At 44.3% G+C, this 19,885-nt stretch overlaps 1 protein-coding gene across 1 annotated transcript; it reads right to left on the reverse strand.

The window, feature by feature from the left end:
• Positions 1–2,906: 2,906 nt before the first annotated feature.
• On the reverse strand, positions 2,907–4,712 carry LOC122322110 (uncharacterized). Its single transcript, XM_043213511.1, has one exon. The coding sequence runs from the start codon at positions 4,710–4,712 to the stop codon at positions 2,907–2,909; it is 1,806 nt and encodes a 601-aa protein (XP_043069446.1).
• Positions 4,713–19,885: the final 15,173 nt, after the last annotated feature.

Consider the following 19,885-nt stretch of genomic DNA (forward strand, 5'->3'; position numbering starts at 1 on the left):
AAAATATTACAACCACAGCACACCACCACCAGACAGTTGGAACAATAGAAAGAAGTCATAGAACTTTCAATGAATACATACGATCTTACATATCGGTTGATAAAACTGATTGGGACGTATGGCTTCAATATTTTGTCTTCTGTTTCAACACGACCCCCTCTATGGCACATACTTATTGTCCATATGAGCTAGTATTCGGTAAAACAAGTAATTTGCCAAAACATTTTAATAGCATAGATAGTGTAGAAGCACTATATAATATAGATGACTATGCTAAGGAGAGTAAGTATAGATTAGAAGTAGCCTATAAAAGAGCTAGAGTTATGTTAGAAGCAAATAAGAATAGAAATAAACTACTATACGATCATAAAGTAAGGGATATAGATATATCAGTAGGTGAAAAAGTTTTATTAAAAAACGAGACAGGTCATAAGTTAGATCCTAAATATACAGGTCCGTATATAAAAACGGAAAAATCGAGTTAGACTTAAGAAATATTGTAAAAGAACAAAGACACTTTGATCGTTGGAGCGGCACCTCAGCTGCTCCTCCTAAATAAAAATCCAACTAAAACAAATCCCCTGGAGTTATCCTATGACACTATGCGTCACTGCAGCTAGAGGGCGTACACGGGTCGATGAAGGCCCCCGCGTCGTGTTGTCGCTGTTCCGGTTCAGCAGCGACGATAGGGTGGGCGCAGCGACCGCGTCCTGCGAGGGCCCTCGAGGAGAGGCGGAAAATTGCCTAGGCGCGGATGACGGGGGCGGACGAGCGGTGGACGGCCCCCGATGGGTGGCGGACGAATGCAGTGGAGGACTTGACGGCTGCCGGCCAGTGGCGGAAGAATGCCGAGGAGTTATCGAAGAGTGCCGGGAAGTCGGCGGCCGTGGATCGGTTTGGCAATGCCGGAAAATGGCGGACGCAGGGCGAGAGGCACCCGAACCGCGTCGGGAGTTGGGGGATGAGGGCCGACAAGAGAGCGAGACACCCCGTATACTGTCTCCCGCGGGCGGTGACCGGTGCTCCTTGTTCACGGGGTGCAGCATCCTGACCAGTGTGCAGTGTGGTGATCCTGACCACACGTCTTACAGCCGTCCCCACGCCGACAGGATCCGTCGGAGGGCTCGTGGCCAGGCAGCTCGAGCAATAGTGGTTCACGAGAACCGCTCGGAGCCGCTCTAAGGCGTAGGAAGCGCCGACACTTCTTCAATGGATGGCTCCCATTGCAGACTCGGCATCGGTAGGATAGTGTACCTCGAGTACATCTGCTCTCCAGTGACTGGGCGTTGCGTGGGCGTGGCGTGCTGAATATGACCTTGGAATCCAGAATTTGGCCCGGATCAGTCGGATCATCAGCTAGTTAGCCTTGGAATTACAGAGGAGAATGGACGGAAGAATGTCAGCTCCTAATAACACATCGATTTGGGAGCTCTCAAAGAAGTTGGGGTCCGCCAGGGGAATGTCGGGCAGCCCCTTGAGAAGATCTCGCGAAAACGGATATGATGGCAGATTTCCTGCCAACTGCGGAAGAACGTAAGCAGCAGTCTCTAATTGTAGCCCGGGTCTAGACGGCGACCGAATGGAAAAATGGCACAATTTAGTAGACTGCGCGGAAATGGTCTGATTCAGGCCGGAAACTTGGGCTTGAATCGTCTTGAAGGGAGGCTTGACGAGGTTGAACAGTCGTTCCGTTATGAAAGTCGCTTCGGAGCCTGAGTCTATCAGTGCTCGTGCCTGGACGGTGCACCCCAAATGGCACACGTTGATAAGGGCCGTGCCCAGTAGGACGGCTCCTGACCCGGAAGCGAAACACACCTGCACATTCGACTGATCCTCTGAGCCGTTTGTTGACGTAGGCGGACTTGGAGCGGTAACCTGCGTAGGCGGACTTGGAGCGGTTGCGAATGGATTGCCGCGGTGCAAGAGGGTGTGGTGTCTGCTGTGGCATGTGAAGCAGGTATAGGCGCCCGTGCAGTCTCGTGCAGTCGTGGTGCCCTCGGGCAAAACAGTTTAAACATAACTGCTTCCTCCTTATGTAGTCAGAGCGCCCATTTACATCCATTTCTAGGAAACGCGGACATAAGCGAATGGAGTGGTCCTCCCTCGAACAGAGATCGCAGCCCTTTTGGCCCGGAACCACTCGAGTCTCGTATGAAGTGAGCCTCCGAGCAGGGGCAGTAGGAAGTCCCGACCTTGGCGGAAATTGCCTGACGTCGTCGATGGCCTCCAGAGTGCGATGGCGCTCTGTCAGGAAGTTATCTAATTCCTTCCATGTTGGAATCTCGGCCTTATTATGTACGGATTGCTCCCACATAGAAAGTGTGACCTTGGGGAGCTTTGACGAAATCATAAATACAAGGAGACAGTCCCAAGCCTCAACATTAGCGGAGGACATTTCAAGGGCTGTCAAACAACTCTGTATGGCAGCATGCAGCTCCTTCAGCGCGACCCCGGACTCTTGAGAAATAGCCTGGATGTTGAAAAGGATCTTCAACTGGCTGTTGACCAATAGCCGCCTGTTCTCAAAGCGGTCTGTGAGGCTTTGCCATGCGGCGACAAACCCCTCATGGGTAAGCGGAGCCTTAGAAACAATGGCGTGGGCGTCACCACTTGTTTTGGACAATAAGTGGAACAACTTCTTTACCGGGGTGAGCCGCGAGTTTTGGATGTAAATGGCCGTAAACAAGTCTCTGAAGGTAGGCCACCGAAGTTTCTTCACCTAGCGATCGCAAAACGCCTCGTTCTTCCGCCATTTTTCCGTATATCGATAAGCTTACGTCTAGCGTTTTTCAAAACTTATTCTAACATTATTCAACACTAATTTTAACGATTTCATTTTTCAAATATAAACTTAATTCTATGACGGCGGTAACATTGCCTCCCCCGTAATTGATCCCGATCCGCGGTCAGTTACCATTCTCCAAGCCGACGTCCAGAACTGCCACCTTTGTTGCTGGTCTTTCTATAGCACCATGCTGCGTCTTGATGGTCACCCGCCGAACTTGTCCATCGTTGGCCATTATTGCGTCAGTCACGCGTCCTTTTAGCCACAGGTTCCTGGGAAGAAGCTCATCCACGACTACGACGATGCTCCCGATGGTGATTGGAGGCACCTTCTCAAACCATTTGGTGCGCCTGGTTAACACGGGTGCATACTCCTTAACCCATCGTTGCCAAAAGCGGTCTCCGAAGCGCTGATTCTCGTTCCATCTACGCTTCAGATTCATTCCCTCTTTTGGCAACGGCTTGTATCCGTTCGCTGATCCTAGCAGCAGGTGGTTTGGAGTCAGGGCAGCGTCATCCTCGGAATCCAAACTTACGAACGTGAGAGGTCGCGAGTTGATGATAAATTGCGTCTCCATCAGTGCGTTTCTCAACCCCTCGTCATTGAAAGAGTAACTTTTCAATGACTTGTAACTTGTAAAGTAACTTGTTTTCAGCTCCTCGCGCACAGCTTTTTCCGTGGCTCTGAAATTTGTACCGTTGTCTGAGAATATTTCCTTCGGTGTCTCTCGAAGGGCCATAAAATTGGCTAGGCACATGATACATGAACTGGTATCTAGACTGTAGGCGATCTCAAAATGCACCGCTCGCAACGTAAGACAGGTGAACAGAGCTACCCATCTCTTCTCTTTGCGCCGGCCGACGTTCACCAATAACGGGCCAAAATAGTCAACGCCTGTATAGGTGAACGGCCTCTCGAAGCTTCCAACTCTTGCCCTCGGGATCGGTGTCATCTGTGGTGGTCTGGGAACTGCTCTGTCGATCTTGCATCGTTGGCATGTGTTTCGCACAGATTTGTGCAGTACTCGTAGCCGGCTGATATAAGATGAATTTTTAATGTCGTTTATTATAGTCTCATGAGCGAGGTGGTGATACTTTTCGTGGAAGCTCCTAACTATGAGGTTGGTTATCCGGCATCCATGAGCTAGTGTGATGGCGTCCTCAGCTATGTCAACTGCGTTCAATCTGCCTCTTGTTCGTAGTACTCTATCGATGTCCAGGTATGCGTTCAATCCGGCTAATCTGCTTCCCTTGGGGAGCGCCGTTCCCGCGGATAACGTTTTTAGTTCTGCTGCGAAGGCGATGGATTGAGATTGCTTGTATAGCAGCATCTTTGCCTTGCTCACATGAGCCTTTGTCGTGGTTGCTGGCATGTCTCGTCCGGCACATTTCGCTTGCAGCCGATCAGTAAACAGGAGTACTAGCGCCACAGCTCTGTATAACCGCCGCCAATTTGAGAAATCGTTCGCGTTGAACATAACCACTGATTTCGTATGCGTCGTCATCACATGCTTCCGGATCTCCGAGGTATCGATGATGCTCTCCTGCTTCTTGGATATTGGCCAGTTGCTCGCATCGTTCTTCAGGAACTGCGGGCCCGTTATCCACGTCTCTTGTTGGGTTTGCCCGGTGACCTTGGTAGCTTCATCTGCTACGTTCAGCTTTGAAGGAATCCACCGGCATTGCTCGACCAGTGTTGTTTCCAGAATTTCGGCGACTCTGTGCATCACGAACTGATGAAAGATGCGGGGCTCCATAGTTAGCCACTGCAACACTGTCTTGGAGTCCGACCAGTATGTGGCGTTGTCAATTCGTAGATTGCGTGTGCTCGTCACCTTTTGGGCTAAGCGTGCTCCCATAACTGCTGCCTGCAGCTCCATACTCGGAATCGAAAGTGGTTTTAAAGGTGCCACCTTAGTTTTCGCCATTACCAAGGATACGACGACTCTGTCATCCGTTGCCACGCGCAAGTAGCAGACTGCAGAATATGCTTGCTCGCTGGCGTCGACGAATGTATGGAGTGCAATTTGACATGGCTCCGATGTGGCTGGGGAAAAGCATCTAGGGACCTCGAAAGTCCTTATGTCTTGCAAAATGGTTTTCCATTGACGCCATTCTTCTAGAATCCTCTCAGGTAGCTCCTGATCCCACTCAATTTTTTGCCGCCATATACACTGGAGGAGTATCTTTAGTCCAATCGTTTGGCATGATAAAAATCCCAATGGATCGAAGATCGACATCAAAACTTGTAATATTTCTCGCTTGGTAGGAACTACGTTTTCCGCCAGCACATCACGCTTCAGCCTTGAAAATCTGCAGATAAATTTAAACATATCATTATGTGGGTCCCAGAACATGCCAAGTATCTTTTCTGTTGCACAAAAATCTACGGGCTTTTGGGTTCCAGCGTTGCCATTATCCTGCAAGCTTTTGAGTACTTCTTCCGAATTCGACGACCAGTTACGGATCTCGAATCCGCCTCTGCGATGGACTTATATGACTTGTCTGGTGATCTGGATGGCCTCCTGTTCGTTCCTCATGCTATCGATGAAGTCGTCAACGTAGTGCGCCCTTTGGATGGCGTTTAAGGCTAATGGGAACTCTTCTTGGTGGGTTTCCGCGTTCTTATCTCGAACGAAGTGCGCTATAAACGGCGCGCAGCTAATCCCAAAAGTCATAGCTCGCATGACATAGGTGTCTACTTTGTCGCTGCCTTGTCATACCACAGAAATCGCTGTGCCTGCATATCCTCGCGAATGTTGATCCTGTGAAATATTTCCGCAATGTCACCACAAATCGCTATTTTGTTGACCCGAAAGGCTAGCAAGACGTCTATGAGTGGGTTCAGGCAATCTGGTCCCCTGAGTAAGTAGTCATTTAGCGCGTATCCGTGTGCCTTTGCGGTTGCATCCCATACGAGCCTTATCTTTTTCGGCTTGTTTGGATTCAGCGCTATGAATATTGGCCGATACCATGTACGGCTGTTCTCCCGGCTGGTTTCTTCCTCGGATAGCTTAACCGCGTATCCTTTGTCTAGGAGGTTCCTGATTTGGGTGTTGATCTTTTCATAAAGATCTGGTTCTTGAGACACCTTTTTCCTCATGCAGGTAAGCCGCTTCAGAGCGTTGCTCCGGCTCTCAGGGAGTTTGTCGATACCACCGCGCCACGGAAGTCCAACTTCATATTTTCCGGACTTCTTTTGGCAGGTGCTTTCCAATATCTTCACTGCCAGCTCATCTTCAGCTGAGTGCAGCTTTCGTGGTACATCAAGGAGTGCATCAAGGTTGAAATGTTCCTCGATGTCATCATGGAGTTCTTGCCAGTCGCAGTCGCAGTGGTGCATGAAAATGGATCGTTGTGGGTTCGCCGATCCTTGGATGCTCCATCCTAGCATGCACTTCGATGCTATCGGCTCGTGCCATTTTCCTTCGCCGATCTTGCGAGGGACTGCTAGCTTCCAGTTATTGGTTCCGATTAGCAAAGTTGGCTGGGCAGAGTAGGACCGTAGCGGCAAGTCTTCAAATGCTGGAATCTATCGCATAGCTCCTTCATGTTGACTGTCTGTCTCGGTAATGCTAGGTTCTGAACGGTCTGGACGTTGTTCAACCAGTAAACCTTATCGCAGTTCATTTCCGAGATTTGGACGGATGCTTTCACGGATTCACTCTCGAGTCGAGTCGTCTCTGCGGTCTACTGCAAACACATTGGCGCTGCCTGGCCTTGTATTCCCAATCTTTGGAATACGGATGCATCTGCTAGGGCCACGGATGATCCTTCATTTAAAAAGGCGTAGATCTCGGTCTGCCTGCTGCCGTAATGCATCTTGACTGGAATGATGCGAAAGAACTGACTTCCGTGGTTGTCGTTTCGATGCGTACTCACGTGACTCTGTGGTCTGTCTTGGCCGATTGTGTTAGGAACATATTCTGTATGAAGTAACTTACGGTGTTTCCTTGTACAGCCATTAATTCCACAGTTCCCCGTTCGGCATCTGTTCCAGTGTACCTTGAGGCAGCAGAAACAGGCTTTACCCGCTCTGATTACCTGCCACCTGTGCTCCGCGTCAAGGTTCGAGAATACCTGACATTGCGCTGGGTTGTGACTCGGGTCGCCGCAAGCTACGCACCTCTGTTGAACTTGCTGCTGAGCTGCTTCAGTATGGATCGCGTTCGATCGTGTTTGTCCTCGTGCTGGTCCAGGTTCATCTGCTTCTCCCTTGTCCGGGCGGCTACTGCTGTGGGAATTAACTGGGCCCGATTTGTAAAACGATGGCGCCAATCACTGAATGCCTTGACTGCGGCCACTCTATTGTCGCGGGGTTGCATTGCCCAGTTTAGCTTGTGTTGGTTGGGAAACTTATCTACCAGCTCCTTGACCCGCATTGGATTGTTGAGATGCGCCTTTAGATCGTACGCCTCCATAGTAGCACAGACGTTTCGCACTGCCAGCGCGTACTCTATTAACGCCTCCAATCTGTCTTTGGATGGTGCCAGTCTTCGCACGTTTTCCACCATTCTTTCTAGGATGTGCTCTGGTCTGCCGAAGAACATCTTCAAAGTGCTGATGACTTCTGGGACTAGGTTAGGAAGTAGGAGTTTATCTCAAACCAAGTCACGAGCTTTCCCTGTAAGCGACTTTTGCAGACGTAGCATGTTTTCCACATTCGTATATCCCGCTGCTGTTGTACGGTGTTCAAATGTGCTGATAAATAACGGCCAGTCCTCAGGATCCCCGCTGAATGTTGGAAGGTACAAACATATCAGCTACCGCTACGTCAGCGGGGTTCATCTGCATGAGAATTTTGTACTTTTCTTCTATGAACTTTGCCTCAGACTGTCTTTTCTCCTCGAGCATATCTAACAAGAGTTGGTTCTTGTTCATGTCCAGATTGCCTTCCCGAACATTCATGTTCTCTCCGTTGCCGGCAGTATCGATTAGCGTATCGACGGCTAGCGCTTTGCCGTGCGGTTCTGGGGTATCCATTGCGTCTTCACGTGTTTGAGGCTGTACTGGTGATCTTTGCATACCGCTGAACGCTGCTATGTGGCTGCAACCCGCAAGACAGTAATGGCAGCTCCAATCCTTGCTCTCAATGTCGTCCCCTACTCCGGCACACTCGAAATGATACACACTTCAACGTTCATGCTTCGCGTCGTCCGGCGTGCTTGCAATATGGCGTCTGTTTTTCTTCTTCTTGGCTGCGTGCTTACTTGACCTAGCCTGTGGCTGCTAGGGACGCGACGCCTTACCTCTGCCTTTATCCGCAAGAGTTCCGGTTTTCCCCAAGAATGGCGTGCTCAACTCAACATAGCCTTGGCTGCTAGGGACGCGACGCCTTCACTTTCGTTCCTTCCTAAATTTGTCGCCTCCAGTCGGTCTAGCTGTTGTCTGCTAGCGACGCGACGCTTTTTTCTGCCTTAATCCGCAGGTAACGAAGTTTTGCAGGAAGTTTTTTAGAAATGTTGGGATCGGCGAGGTTGGTGCACGATTTTTTAAGCAAACATGGATTTGGTTGTTCTTTCCTTTATTTAAACTCAAATCATGTCGCGCGAGAGCTAAAAAACTTCGTCGTTTTCCCTCGCCTCGTTAGCTTCACCTAGCGATCGCAAAACGCCTCGTTCTTTCGCCATTTTTCCGTATATCGATAAGCTTGCGTCTAGCGTTTTTCAAAACTTATTTAAACATTATTCAACACTAATTTTAACGATTTCATTTTTCAAATATAAACTTAATTCTATGACGGCGGTAACAACACCCTTTGCTTTAAGAATATGGTCGGAAAATTTAAGTTTCAAATCTAAAAGGACCTCCAAATCGTTCAGCTCGGTTAATCTTTCTAATGCGCACATACAGAGAAATTACATAGCCAGGTGAGGACTAGTTCGATTAGAGTTTTTAAACACCATTTTTGAAAGTTCATGAAATCATGTTTTTTTTAACTTAACTAATAGTCATATTGTCTGATACAGAGTTTGACGGCGGGGTGCGCTAGAGTCAATCCCCAAGCGAAAAAATTGGGGTTGCGAAGAGTTTTTTTTTGTAGGACAATTTTTTGGTTCCGGATCTCAAAATTTTTGATTGTGCGCGCTGTATGATGTCTATGTTGCTGTTACCCAAAAGACGGAAGCCATACGTCCAGATTAAGCTACTTGTTATATTATTTGTTAAGTTATTTTTAACTGATTTGTAAAGCAGTACCTTGTAGACCAGGCACATTGGCGAAGGAGAGTTTATGATCCAGTGGAGGCTGCTAGCTTTTAGTTTTAGTTTCATTCGCCATTTTAGTTGACTACGGAGGTGGGCGCCAAGGTACGTTACTTTGTTAGCTTGAGGGATATGCATACCGTTTAGTGAAAGCGGAGGGCACGTTTGTCTATAAAAAGTAAACGTTACATGGGAAGCCTTTTTATACCCTTGTAGAGAGTATTAAAATTTTGGTCAAATGTGTGCAACGCCGTGAAGGAGACTTCTCCGACCCTATAAAGTATATATATTCTTGATCAGGATCACCTCCTGAGTTGATATAAGCATATCCGTCTGTCCGTCTGTCTGTCTGTTTCTTCGCGAACTAGTCTCTCAGTTTTAAAGCTATCGACACCTTCTTTCCTTTGCACGCAGTATATAAGTCGGAACGGCTGGGAACGGCTGACTATATCGTATAGCTGTCATATAACTGATTGATCGGAAATGGTATAACTTCGGTGTTTTTTGAGTTAGATAGTTCAAATTTTACATGAGAGCTATTTTTGTCTATTTTTGGAGAGCAAAATAATATGACATGCTAAATTTCATAAGGATCGCCCAGCTATATTCTATAGCTGCCATATAACTGAACGATCGGAAATGACCCAACTTTCGTGTTTTTGAGTATAGAAAGCTGGAACTTGGTACAGATTATATTTTTCCGAATTTTATAACGATCTATATCTTATATCTTATAGCTGCCATATAACTGAACGATCGGAAATGGTTTTTGATAGAAATACCAACTTTGGTATTTTTGAAGATAGAAGTTTGGGACTTTTTTTAGATTTTATATTATAATAAATTGGGTTATATTATCATATTCTCATAAGGATCGGCCAACTATATCCGATGCTTGCGATATATATCCGGTTTTGACTGCAAGGGTATATCAACTTCGGCTCCGTCCGAAGTAAGCTTTCTTTTCTTGTTTTTGTTTATTTTAATGTGCCAGTCAGACAGTCACCTTTCCACTACTATGAGATGATTAGCGACTTGTCTTGTTGCTTGGGTTGGGCATCTGGAGTGACTTAGGATAGCGGTATCGTCGGCGAACGTTGACGTAGTTAAAATAATATCCGCAGTGCGCTTCCTCGTGGAACTCCAGCTTCTATGAGGTATTCGCGCGAAGAAGCTGCGATGAATCTCACTAAGAATACCCTATTGTAGAGGTACGACTCATGTAGCTTGTGGATTTTATTTTGGAGCATTAAGCCAAACTTGGTCGAAAGCTTGAAATGCGTCGAAAAAAAGTAGCGTTTGAAGGCTGAGCGTATTTCGAATATTAATCTGTTCGCTTGCTCGATGGTTCGATCGTTATTCGAAAGACAAATTGGTGTGCCGGGATTGCAAGCTTCCAGATATGGTATTAAGCGAGCTAACAAGCATATTTCAAACCATTTAGACAAACAAAATAGAAGGTCAGTAGGTCACCACCGAGAACCTTTTTTAGTTTTAGCTCCCTTATTAGTTTTTCGATTTCGTTCAGCCGGAATAAAATTGTAGTTAGGGATAGCTTCTGGCTAAATTAATGGCAGGAAGAATGAATTCGAGGCAGGATTTGGCTGGAAGACACTTTGGATATGTGTAACGAATGTTTCAGCTCTGTCCTCGTCGCTGCGAGCCCATCATTCCGAGGAGTTTTTTTTATCGGGGTGGTCCTTTCAATTGGGGCGCTAAGATTTGGGTGGGCCCTCCACAGGAAAAACTTTGTACTTGTTGGCGAAAGATTCTGGATGTACCTTAGCTGTGTATTTTTTTCCTGTTGGTGGAGAGTCTGTCTCTCGCGCGGGCTGTTCGTTTTTCTGATTGGATTTGTAGTATTTGTTTCGGTGCACTTCCTTCCTTTGAGAAGTAGAGAATTTAGCTGCCGCACCGAGTACTTCTTCCAGGAAGCTCGTAGTGTAATCGATGTCCGATTCCATATTAGGCTGACGTCAGAATGCGCGAGAGAAGCGAAGCGAAGCTATGTGAGAGCGAGAGCAAACCGAGCACATGGCAAAGTGAAAGCTATCTACATTGTTCTATTTTTTAGTTATTAACTTTGTGTTAAAAAAAAGTGGCGTTTTCCAGCTTAACTGCAGTAGGAACGAAAAAGAAAAGTTCAAAAAATTAATTAATGAATTGCGAAACCACCCAGAAAAGTTTATTAACTATTCACGGATGTCTATTTCGAAGTTAAATATAAGTCAAATATGAAGTCAAATATAATCGTATCTGGCAATGCTGTATATCTTTAGAAAGGTATTGGCATCACCTTTATTAATAAAATTACCTTCTGAGCTTTCAAACACGCGTGATTTTGAAAATAAACGGTAATTAAATCACAGAATGCAACAAAACAATCAAACGCTCTGAGCGATGAAGCAATAAAGCAGGTTGCAAACTGCTCTCTCGCTTTGTTCTCGCTTCGGCACTTGAACTCGCAACTTGCTTCGCTTTCACTCTGACATCTTTGGAGCGGATGCATATGGATAATGGTGCAACGGAATCGATGACACCCTGGCAGGTAAGCTCGAGGCCGTGCATGGCGAGCATGCAGTTGCGTAGCCGCTAACGCAGAAACCACGAAACCGTTTACTGGTAGAGCGACGAGATTGACTTAATCCGAGCGGAGTGCATGCGAGCTAGGAGGATCGGCACCTAGCCTTCAAGGACCGTCGTAGAGCACAGAAGAAGGCCATCCGAATTAGCAAGAGAAAATGCTTCCTCGAAGCATTGTGACTCGGCGGAGGAAAACCCATGGGGCAACGCATACAGGATAGTGGTGAAGAGACTGCGCGCAGGAGGCCAGTCCCCCACGTACCCGAACGCACTGAGGACCATAGTGCGAGCGCTGTTCCCAGCCGGCAGTCAGGTCGCCTAGCTAGTTATCCGTAGCTATTTTAGAGTCCTACGTTGTTTCGGCGGGTGTGCCCCAAGGATCGGACCTACGACCGCTGCTGTGGAACGTCATTTGATCCTAAGATTGCACCTCCCAGCGTGATGCAACGGATTCGCAGACGACGTAGCGTTGGTGGTTGTGGCCAAGCATAGGGAGGAAGCGGAGAGAGCAGAAAACAAGGCGATTGAGGCATTCGAGTAGTGGCTCCAAAATGCTGGACTAAGCTGAAACTCGCCCTCGTTATGAGGATCCTGGCGGCGCTCTCGATACAACTACAAGGGAAGAGGCAAAGGAAAGGTCGCTCTGAGCCTGGCAGGATTGCTGGGACACATCAACGAAGGGACAGGCAGGTTGACTATCACCTGAGTGGACATGGCTACTTCCGGCAATACCTGAAGCGTTTCGGCTACACGGTGGAGGATAGGTGCCCGGAATGCGGGAGATCTATCCCGCCGGTTTGCACGTGAACGCTGCCGACTGGAGACGACAGCGGGCCGCTCAATCATCCAGTAAACCTCGTGGAGGTGAATCAGATGCTCAGGGACGCACTAGCACCGTTTACTACAGCGATAATGCAGAGGCTCAGGAGCATCGAGCAGGAGAGGCGGTAGGGTGGAGAGTTTGGGCCTGCGACGGGCGATGTAATGCCTAGCGGCCGTTTCGCCCGTACTCAAGTACTACTAATTATTATTGTTACCGAGATAAATAAAGTATATATAAAAAAAAAAGGTTTCCGGGGTTTATACTTTTTGTTTTAACCAGTTTAACTAAGGCAATTGCCTTCCTTTGGGATTCACTCGACGTGATCCCCATTGCGTGTGTTTGGCATTCTAGTCTCCTCCGCCATGAAACGATCCACAAGTGAATTTTAGAAGTCCAAAAATTGTCCTTCCGAGATTGAGTGACGAGGAAGGCAGTAAACGGCAGCGATTAAAAGGATTCCGTTGCTTGACTGAATTCGTATCGATGTGACCTGCAAGAAGTTTGTTGCAAACCTTTTGTGAAAATGGTGCTTAATGCGTTCTCTGATTAGATTCCGCCGTGAGCTTTCCCATCCCGATGATCTGTGTGGTTGATTGTATAGCGTCTTATTTGAAATTTGTGTTTGCTTGTAAAATGCGTTTCCACCAGTAGCAGAACGTCAATATGGTTTTCGTTCAAGAATTGTGGCAATTCTATTTTATGCCTTGAGAAACCATTGGCGTTCCACTTTGATATTCGTAGAGTCTGCTTAGATTATTTAAACTGTTGTTTTGGTTTGAACAAGTGTTTGCATGGTCGTTTTCATAAATGAATAAAATTTCCATTTCAAATCGGAGAACATCGGCATAGGAAAAGCCGTTGTTGGTGTTTAGAGGATCGAATGAGGACCTCGCAGTTTTTGGCGAAGAACACGTCTGGCATATTTTTTGATGCAACGTACACATTCTGAGGATTTTAATTGGGCGTTGTGGTCGCTTTTCGCATGCAACAAATCGTCTGAAAAATCCGTACGGATACACGAATCTTAAAAGAAAATGTGTGCCTAATCGTCTGGAAAATTCGTACAGACAACATATAAAATATACAGATGGGGCATCAGGGCCTAAAGCGGTCAAATTTTTTCGTTGAGCTTGTTGGAGAGGGAGGAACGAAGATGCATACGATTCATAGAGAACTCTTTACATGTATGCGTCAAACAAATTCTGTGTCTTTGTGTGTATTTGTCACAGGTCGCTCGACGGCGTAAAAATGTTTTGGCTTCCAAATTTTAATTTTAATTTCTCATCTGTTTACAAAGCGCCGATATGGTAGTAATACAAATATACCTTTTTATCGCTATTGCTCGAGTCAGGCTGGTAGCGTAATGCATAGAGAAGTTTCTCTCTGAACATTTCCCTTAGATTTAAAAGGATTTATAAGGATTTCAAACTTTTTTTTTTAATTTTCTTTAAGCTCTATCTTTAATTGAAGTAATAACAATTAATAATAATATAAATAATAACAACACAATTATTTTTACAACAATTTTTATCGAATGAAACTAAAAATAATAATAAAAGTAACTTCACTCAAAAACAAAAACTCTTAGCTTGGTTGATGAACTGTCCTCCTTTAAACCACAATGGTGTGGCAGAAAGTACTGTGGCTAGTGACGCTCGCATCAGCAGGGACCGGAGACATATGACTCAGCTCCAAATACTCCTTTATGAAGACAGCCTATTGCTCCTTCAATTGAGAAAGGCGACAGAGCTTCCTTTCGATGGAGAGAAATCGTCGAACGGCTTGGGAGTAAGATTCTCCCAGCAACTTAGAACTGCATTTCAACGGAAGCCTCACAGAGTAAGCGCCGGAATTCAGTTGGGCAACATGTTGCACAAAATGCGCATCGCAATCTAACTTCTCCTTCGTCCGCTTTACAATAGGCTCGGAGCAGTCTTCGATTTCCCAAAACCGGTAGAGCAGAGAATCTAACTGATCAACCAGCATAGTTGCGTTCTTCGGAACATGCTTGTGGGCAGTCCCAACCGCCCCAACTACGACCCATCCAAGTCGTGTTTGAATTTGCCCAAAAGCAGTGTGTAAAAAAAATAACTGGCTCCGATAAGAAGATCGATACGCTGTGGACGGAAAAATTCAGGATCAGCCAAAGAAATACTGCATATATTTCCGGAATATTCCATCGTAAGACATCCGCCATGAATGATTTGCACCTCCGGAGCTGCAGATGACTTTCCAGCAGGGAAGTGATCACGTGCACCTGCGATCCAGAACCCAACAGAGCTCGGCATGTAACAAGGGATCCAGCGCGACTACGAACAAGAATGTTCGCTGAAGCAAGCAATCACCGCTACGACCTTGAGAAACTAGTAAGCTAACAGTGGTCAGCAAAGATGCTACAGGCTCGGCGAAGTCGGCTATAGCTGACGTGGGAGGTCCAACCAAAGGCTGGCCGCTAGAAGCCTGCGGTTTAAAAGAATGCTGTGTGAGCAAATGCTCTTCCACAACTGCAACAATTAGCAGCGAGGCACTCACGCATGTGATGGCCCGTTTGGAGACACTTTCGGCAAAGACCGAGTCGCCGAATAGTTTTGACTCTCCTCTCTCTTAGCCTGGGTAGCCTGAAGCCCAGAATTTCGTTCACATGTGCCTTAAATATTAAGCGACGGTTATTGAATCGATTGAAGAAATGAACTGCTTCGAAAGCGGACTCCCGAAGGCAATTAAGCCCATTCCGAGTATCCACCGCTAAAGGTAGGGGTCAACGCTTGAAAACTTTGACTTAACCCTGGGTCAGCCTGCATGGTGGATATTCCGTTGGCAATGGTGGAGTGAGCAGCAGTTCGAAAAGAGCGAAGGGTCGTCTCGTGCTCGATTTTGGCCTGCATCGTCACTACGAGCTCCGAAACCGTCCATTCGACAATCCAAGCGCCCCGTGGATGGCCTTGAAGTCGCTGAACATGGCGACTATCTGGCCATGTCGCACGTGGACCATGGCATCATCCACCTTGGAAACAGGCTGAACAGCTCCTTAGATCCTCTGTAAGTCCTGGAGAATACCCAGGGCCTTTCACTTTTAAATAGTACAACGGGTTACGTTGGGTGCTCATGTGACGGCGCCGCTGGAGTTCATAATTGATTAAATTAAGTTCCGACCAACCCGAAGTAAATAATTCCGGCGCCAACATTTTATCGTTTAAAATTTATTTGCTCGCGGCGATCACGATCTGTCCCACTGTGCGCTCAGAAACGTAGCGGAATTGTGGAACGTATGTATATGAAGTTATGTGCGAGCGAATGCACTTGCGTTGTGGAACGTATGTATGTATGAGGTGTATCCGCTGGCAAACGCACTAGCGTTGAGGAACGTAAGTATATGTATAACATATTATATATTATAATTTGTTTATTATAATAAACAATCTGTTTTCTTTTAAGCCACGTTTGAAAATTGTTCACAAAACACCATTTATGAAATTGTTTTGTTTTTGTTGTTTGTTTAAGTAATTTGATAAATTGATAGTTTTCAATTCCGGCAAATAAAAAGTCAAAAAGTATTTATTTCAAACGTTTAAAAAAATTCTTTTTTTGGCAGCATATGAAATTTAAATTTTACAAAGGAAATCAATTTAGGGTGCGAGCCCAATAAGAACGATCGAAGGTTGGAAAGATAACGAAGGTTGGTGCACTCTCACCTAAGATAATAAGCTGAGTGGATGCTCGCTAGCTTGAAATTCCGAAGTAGTTGAAGCCGAGCGGCCCATAAGGAGTCGGCTTGCGACCAACAATGCGTGTGTTATTAATTAATTATTTAAACCTAACAGTTTCTTTTTGCCTGACCCAACAATTTTAATTAATTAAGTTTTTTTCACGTTATTCTTTTATGGCCAAAAACTAGGTGAAAAAATTGTGTTGAACATCAAACACGGATCAGTATGGATCTTAAAAGAAAAGGAGTGCCTAATGTATTTATATTTATATTTACTAACTTTATATCGGTCCTCCACCTTTATATCGTTTTTTTGGCTTAGATTTAAGGATGTAGTCTCATGTTCCGGCCTACTTTTTAGAGGTTATTTCAAAAATTTTTTTTTTTATAAAAAATAATGCGATCGTTTCAATTTTCACATATGTTTTTATAGGCATCATAAACTAATGGAAAATATTTTGTTTAATTTATTCTTGTGTAGTTTAATACACTTTATAGCATGCCAAAGTATGCATATAAAAAAAAAGGTAGGTCCTTGGCGCAGGTGATTTCGACTGCTAGAGTCATCAGAAACAAAAAATTAGAATAGATTATTGTTTTGTAAGCTTATGGCTCTGTCCCGTACTAGAATGAAATATTTTCATCAATATACAACAAAATGGCGAACTCACAAAAAAAAAATTTTTTTAATTTAAAAAATGTATCTTAAATTAATGATAAAAAGAAACTAATCATTAAAAATAAATAATTCTAGTACGGGACAGGGGTGTTACTTTTTAGAACAACATATCAAAATGTCAGCTAGATCGGTACCATAGAATTTTGTGAATCACCTGCGCCGCACACAAAAATGTCGTTCCGAGAAAAACGCGTTTAAAGTTTAGACGCCTCCGAGTAACTCATACTTTTCGGTGTAGGCGCGCTCTCGATTATGGGCTGTATCTCTGTCATTATTTGATATTTTTATTTGAAACTTAAACAGTAAATTCTTAATAAACAATACTATCGAAAAAAAATCGATTTTTTCAACCTCACACATGAGACTACATCCCTAAGCCGAGATATTTATCTCCGTCGTATCAGAGGAAAGACGTGAAGCAAATACATGTTTCGATGAAGGAATGAGCTTCGGGGTTTTGGGGTCGCAGGTACGAAACTGCAATAACAATTGGTACCGGTATTCCGCAAAGAGGTTTTATTCAATTGGATAATTCGTATCACTTAAAGTTATGCAACGGAGAAAATGTTCAACATTTGCTGATTTAGAAGAAGAAATTTCGATGGCGAATTACTCTTAGTTTTAGCCCATGGGGTACCCAGCTATCTGGCCTATATATAAGCACTAATCATACAGCATATAGACTACCCATTTCATACAACGAAAATGGACGCAAAAATTTCTTGCGGCAGGACCCAGCAGGCCCCAGAGCGAAATCTTACTCTCTTTCTTACGCTCATCTTTCGTTCATCTTACGCTCATATTCTTATTGAATGCTTTCTGTTTTTCAGTTTCTAAAAGGAGCGCGATGAAAAAGGTTGGTCTGCGCTTCGATTGATCGTTGTATGTATATGTATGTAAATATTGATTTTTCTTACTTTTAAGGCTCCTCCTCTTTTGAGCTGAAAAGTAACTTATTATTCAAAAAACAAAAAAAAATAAATAAATAAAAACAAAACTTTTCAGGCTTGCTACCCTAAGAAAATTTGGGTATTCGTTATGAAATGAAGTGAAATGCGAAAGAAATTATATTATTTGTTATATTATACTTTTTTATATTTCAGCATACATTTTAAATTTATTTAGGAATAAGATTAAGTGTTTGCAATAATATGTTTTGTATATACTTATTTATTTATAAAGGGCTAAAAGATATTTAAAAATTATAGGCTAGCAATAATGTTGAGCAATGGCAACTTGGGCCTTCAGCTCGAATTGTACATAATATTTGTAGGATTTCTAATAAGTATTTATTTATAAAGTTCGGCTTAGATAGGACAAACTTTTATGCGGTGGTATAAATTTGTGTTTTTTAGGAATTGTAAGATTATTGATATGTTTGTTGGTGTGGGGTAGGAAAGTGTTTGCAGTGGGTTAGTGTTTTGAAACATTTGTTGTCTTTCGGTGTTAAGCGCGTTGCAGAAAGGGCAAGTATTGTTATGGTTTGGATCAGTGGTCGGCACGGCTCTATCCCGAGGGCATACGAAATTTCTCTGCCCGAGTAATGTGTAAATGTGTAATGTGTAAAAAAATGTGTAACGTCATGCTCACAGCCTACTTTCTGCATTTCGTTACTAATACTAATGCGTTTAAATCATATCAATGTATTGGGGTGCCGACCACTGGTTTGGATCGATGGAGTGTGTGTGGGTTAATTTGGTGTGTCCAAGTCTAAGTCTTGTTATTTTTATTTGGCCTAACGGGAGATGGCTGGGTGGTTGTTTTTGGTGATGTGGTAGCTGTTGAGTTGGAGATGGTTGATTGATTGGTACCAGGCTGATGTCTTCGTTAAGTATTATAGTGTTTTTTCTTGGTGAGTGTTTATTATATATTTTCGTATGTCTTTTGTGTTTAGATTTTTAATCGTTAGAAGTGGTTGCGTGGTTGCGTTTTTGGCTAGGGTGTCCGCCAGTTCATTACCTGGAAGTTCGTTCCAAAGTAGTTTGAATTTGGACTTGAACTTTTGGAGCAGATTACGTGCGTGTGAGATGTAGTGTTCGCTGTTCGGATTTTTTATTGCGTTGATGGCAGAGAGCGATTCGGAGAATATGCAAAATTTTCCTCTTTTATTTTTTAGCAGTTCGATTCCCTCTATTATTGCTAGAAGCTCGGCGGAAAATACTGAGGAGTAGTGTGGCAGAAGGCCCTTTTTTTATGCCTTCTGTTTCGTTTGTGATTGCGAGACTGATAATTGAGTTTGCGTGAGATCCATCCGTGTAAATGTAGGTGAATTTGTGATTGTCTTTGGTCTTGATTTCTGTGAATAGTGTCCGAAAAGTTTGTGGTGTTGTGTTTTTTTGTTGTACGTGCCTAATGTTGTGTCAATTTTTAAAATATCAGTGTTCCGGGGTGATGTGCTCTGTGTGTGTTGCCTAATCTGATTAAGAGGGAGTTTGTGGGCTTCGGAGTTTTCTATTTTATTATGTTTATTGATTTTTTGAGGTTGTATGAGAGTTGTTCTGTGTGCGTTTTCCACGTGTATTTGTAATTAAAATGTACGCCGAGTATTTTAAGAGATGTTACGTTTTGTATTTGTATGTTAGCAGTAGATAGGGTGAAGTTGCAGTTGTGTTTTCTGCAAACATGCAAGTGTTTTAATTTAAAGGTTGAAAGTTTGGCGCCTGACTCGGTCCAATCTAGTAAGGTAGTAATAATGGGGTTGAAATTTGTGTTGATGCTTTTTCTATTATTTAGTTTTACGATCAAATTAAAGTCATCTGCATATGCCCTTAGACCAATGGTGCGATGAAGGGCGAGATTGTTGTATGCTATAACAAAGAGGATCACGGAAAGTGGAGAGCCTTGAGATGTGCCGTTTTGAATAGGTTGAAATGGAGAAATGTCGGAGTTGATACGTACTATTATTTTTCTATTTCTCATATAATTTTTTATGTAGTTGGTTATATTTTATTTTCTGTTTTCCATATGGCAAGTTGGTTGAGTATGGAGTAGATTCCAATCCTGTCGAAGGCTTTTGCAAAGTCTAGGAGCATGATGGAAGTGTGGTTTCATCTTGAGATAGCTCTTGCTAATAGATGGTCTACGAGCAGTAGACTGTCCATAGCTG

Source organism: Drosophila bipectinata, chromosome 4, assembly GCF_030179905.1.
Source record: "Drosophila bipectinata strain 14024-0381.07 chromosome 4, DbipHiC1v2, whole genome shotgun sequence".
NCBI classification, from domain to species: Eukaryota; Metazoa; Arthropoda; class Insecta; order Diptera; family Drosophilidae; genus Drosophila; species Drosophila bipectinata.

Coding starts and splice junctions, on each gene's coding strand:
- LOC122322110 (XM_043213511.1), bottom strand. CDS start 4,712: ATGGCGAAAACTAAGGTGGCACCTTTAAAACCACTTTCGATTCCGAGT.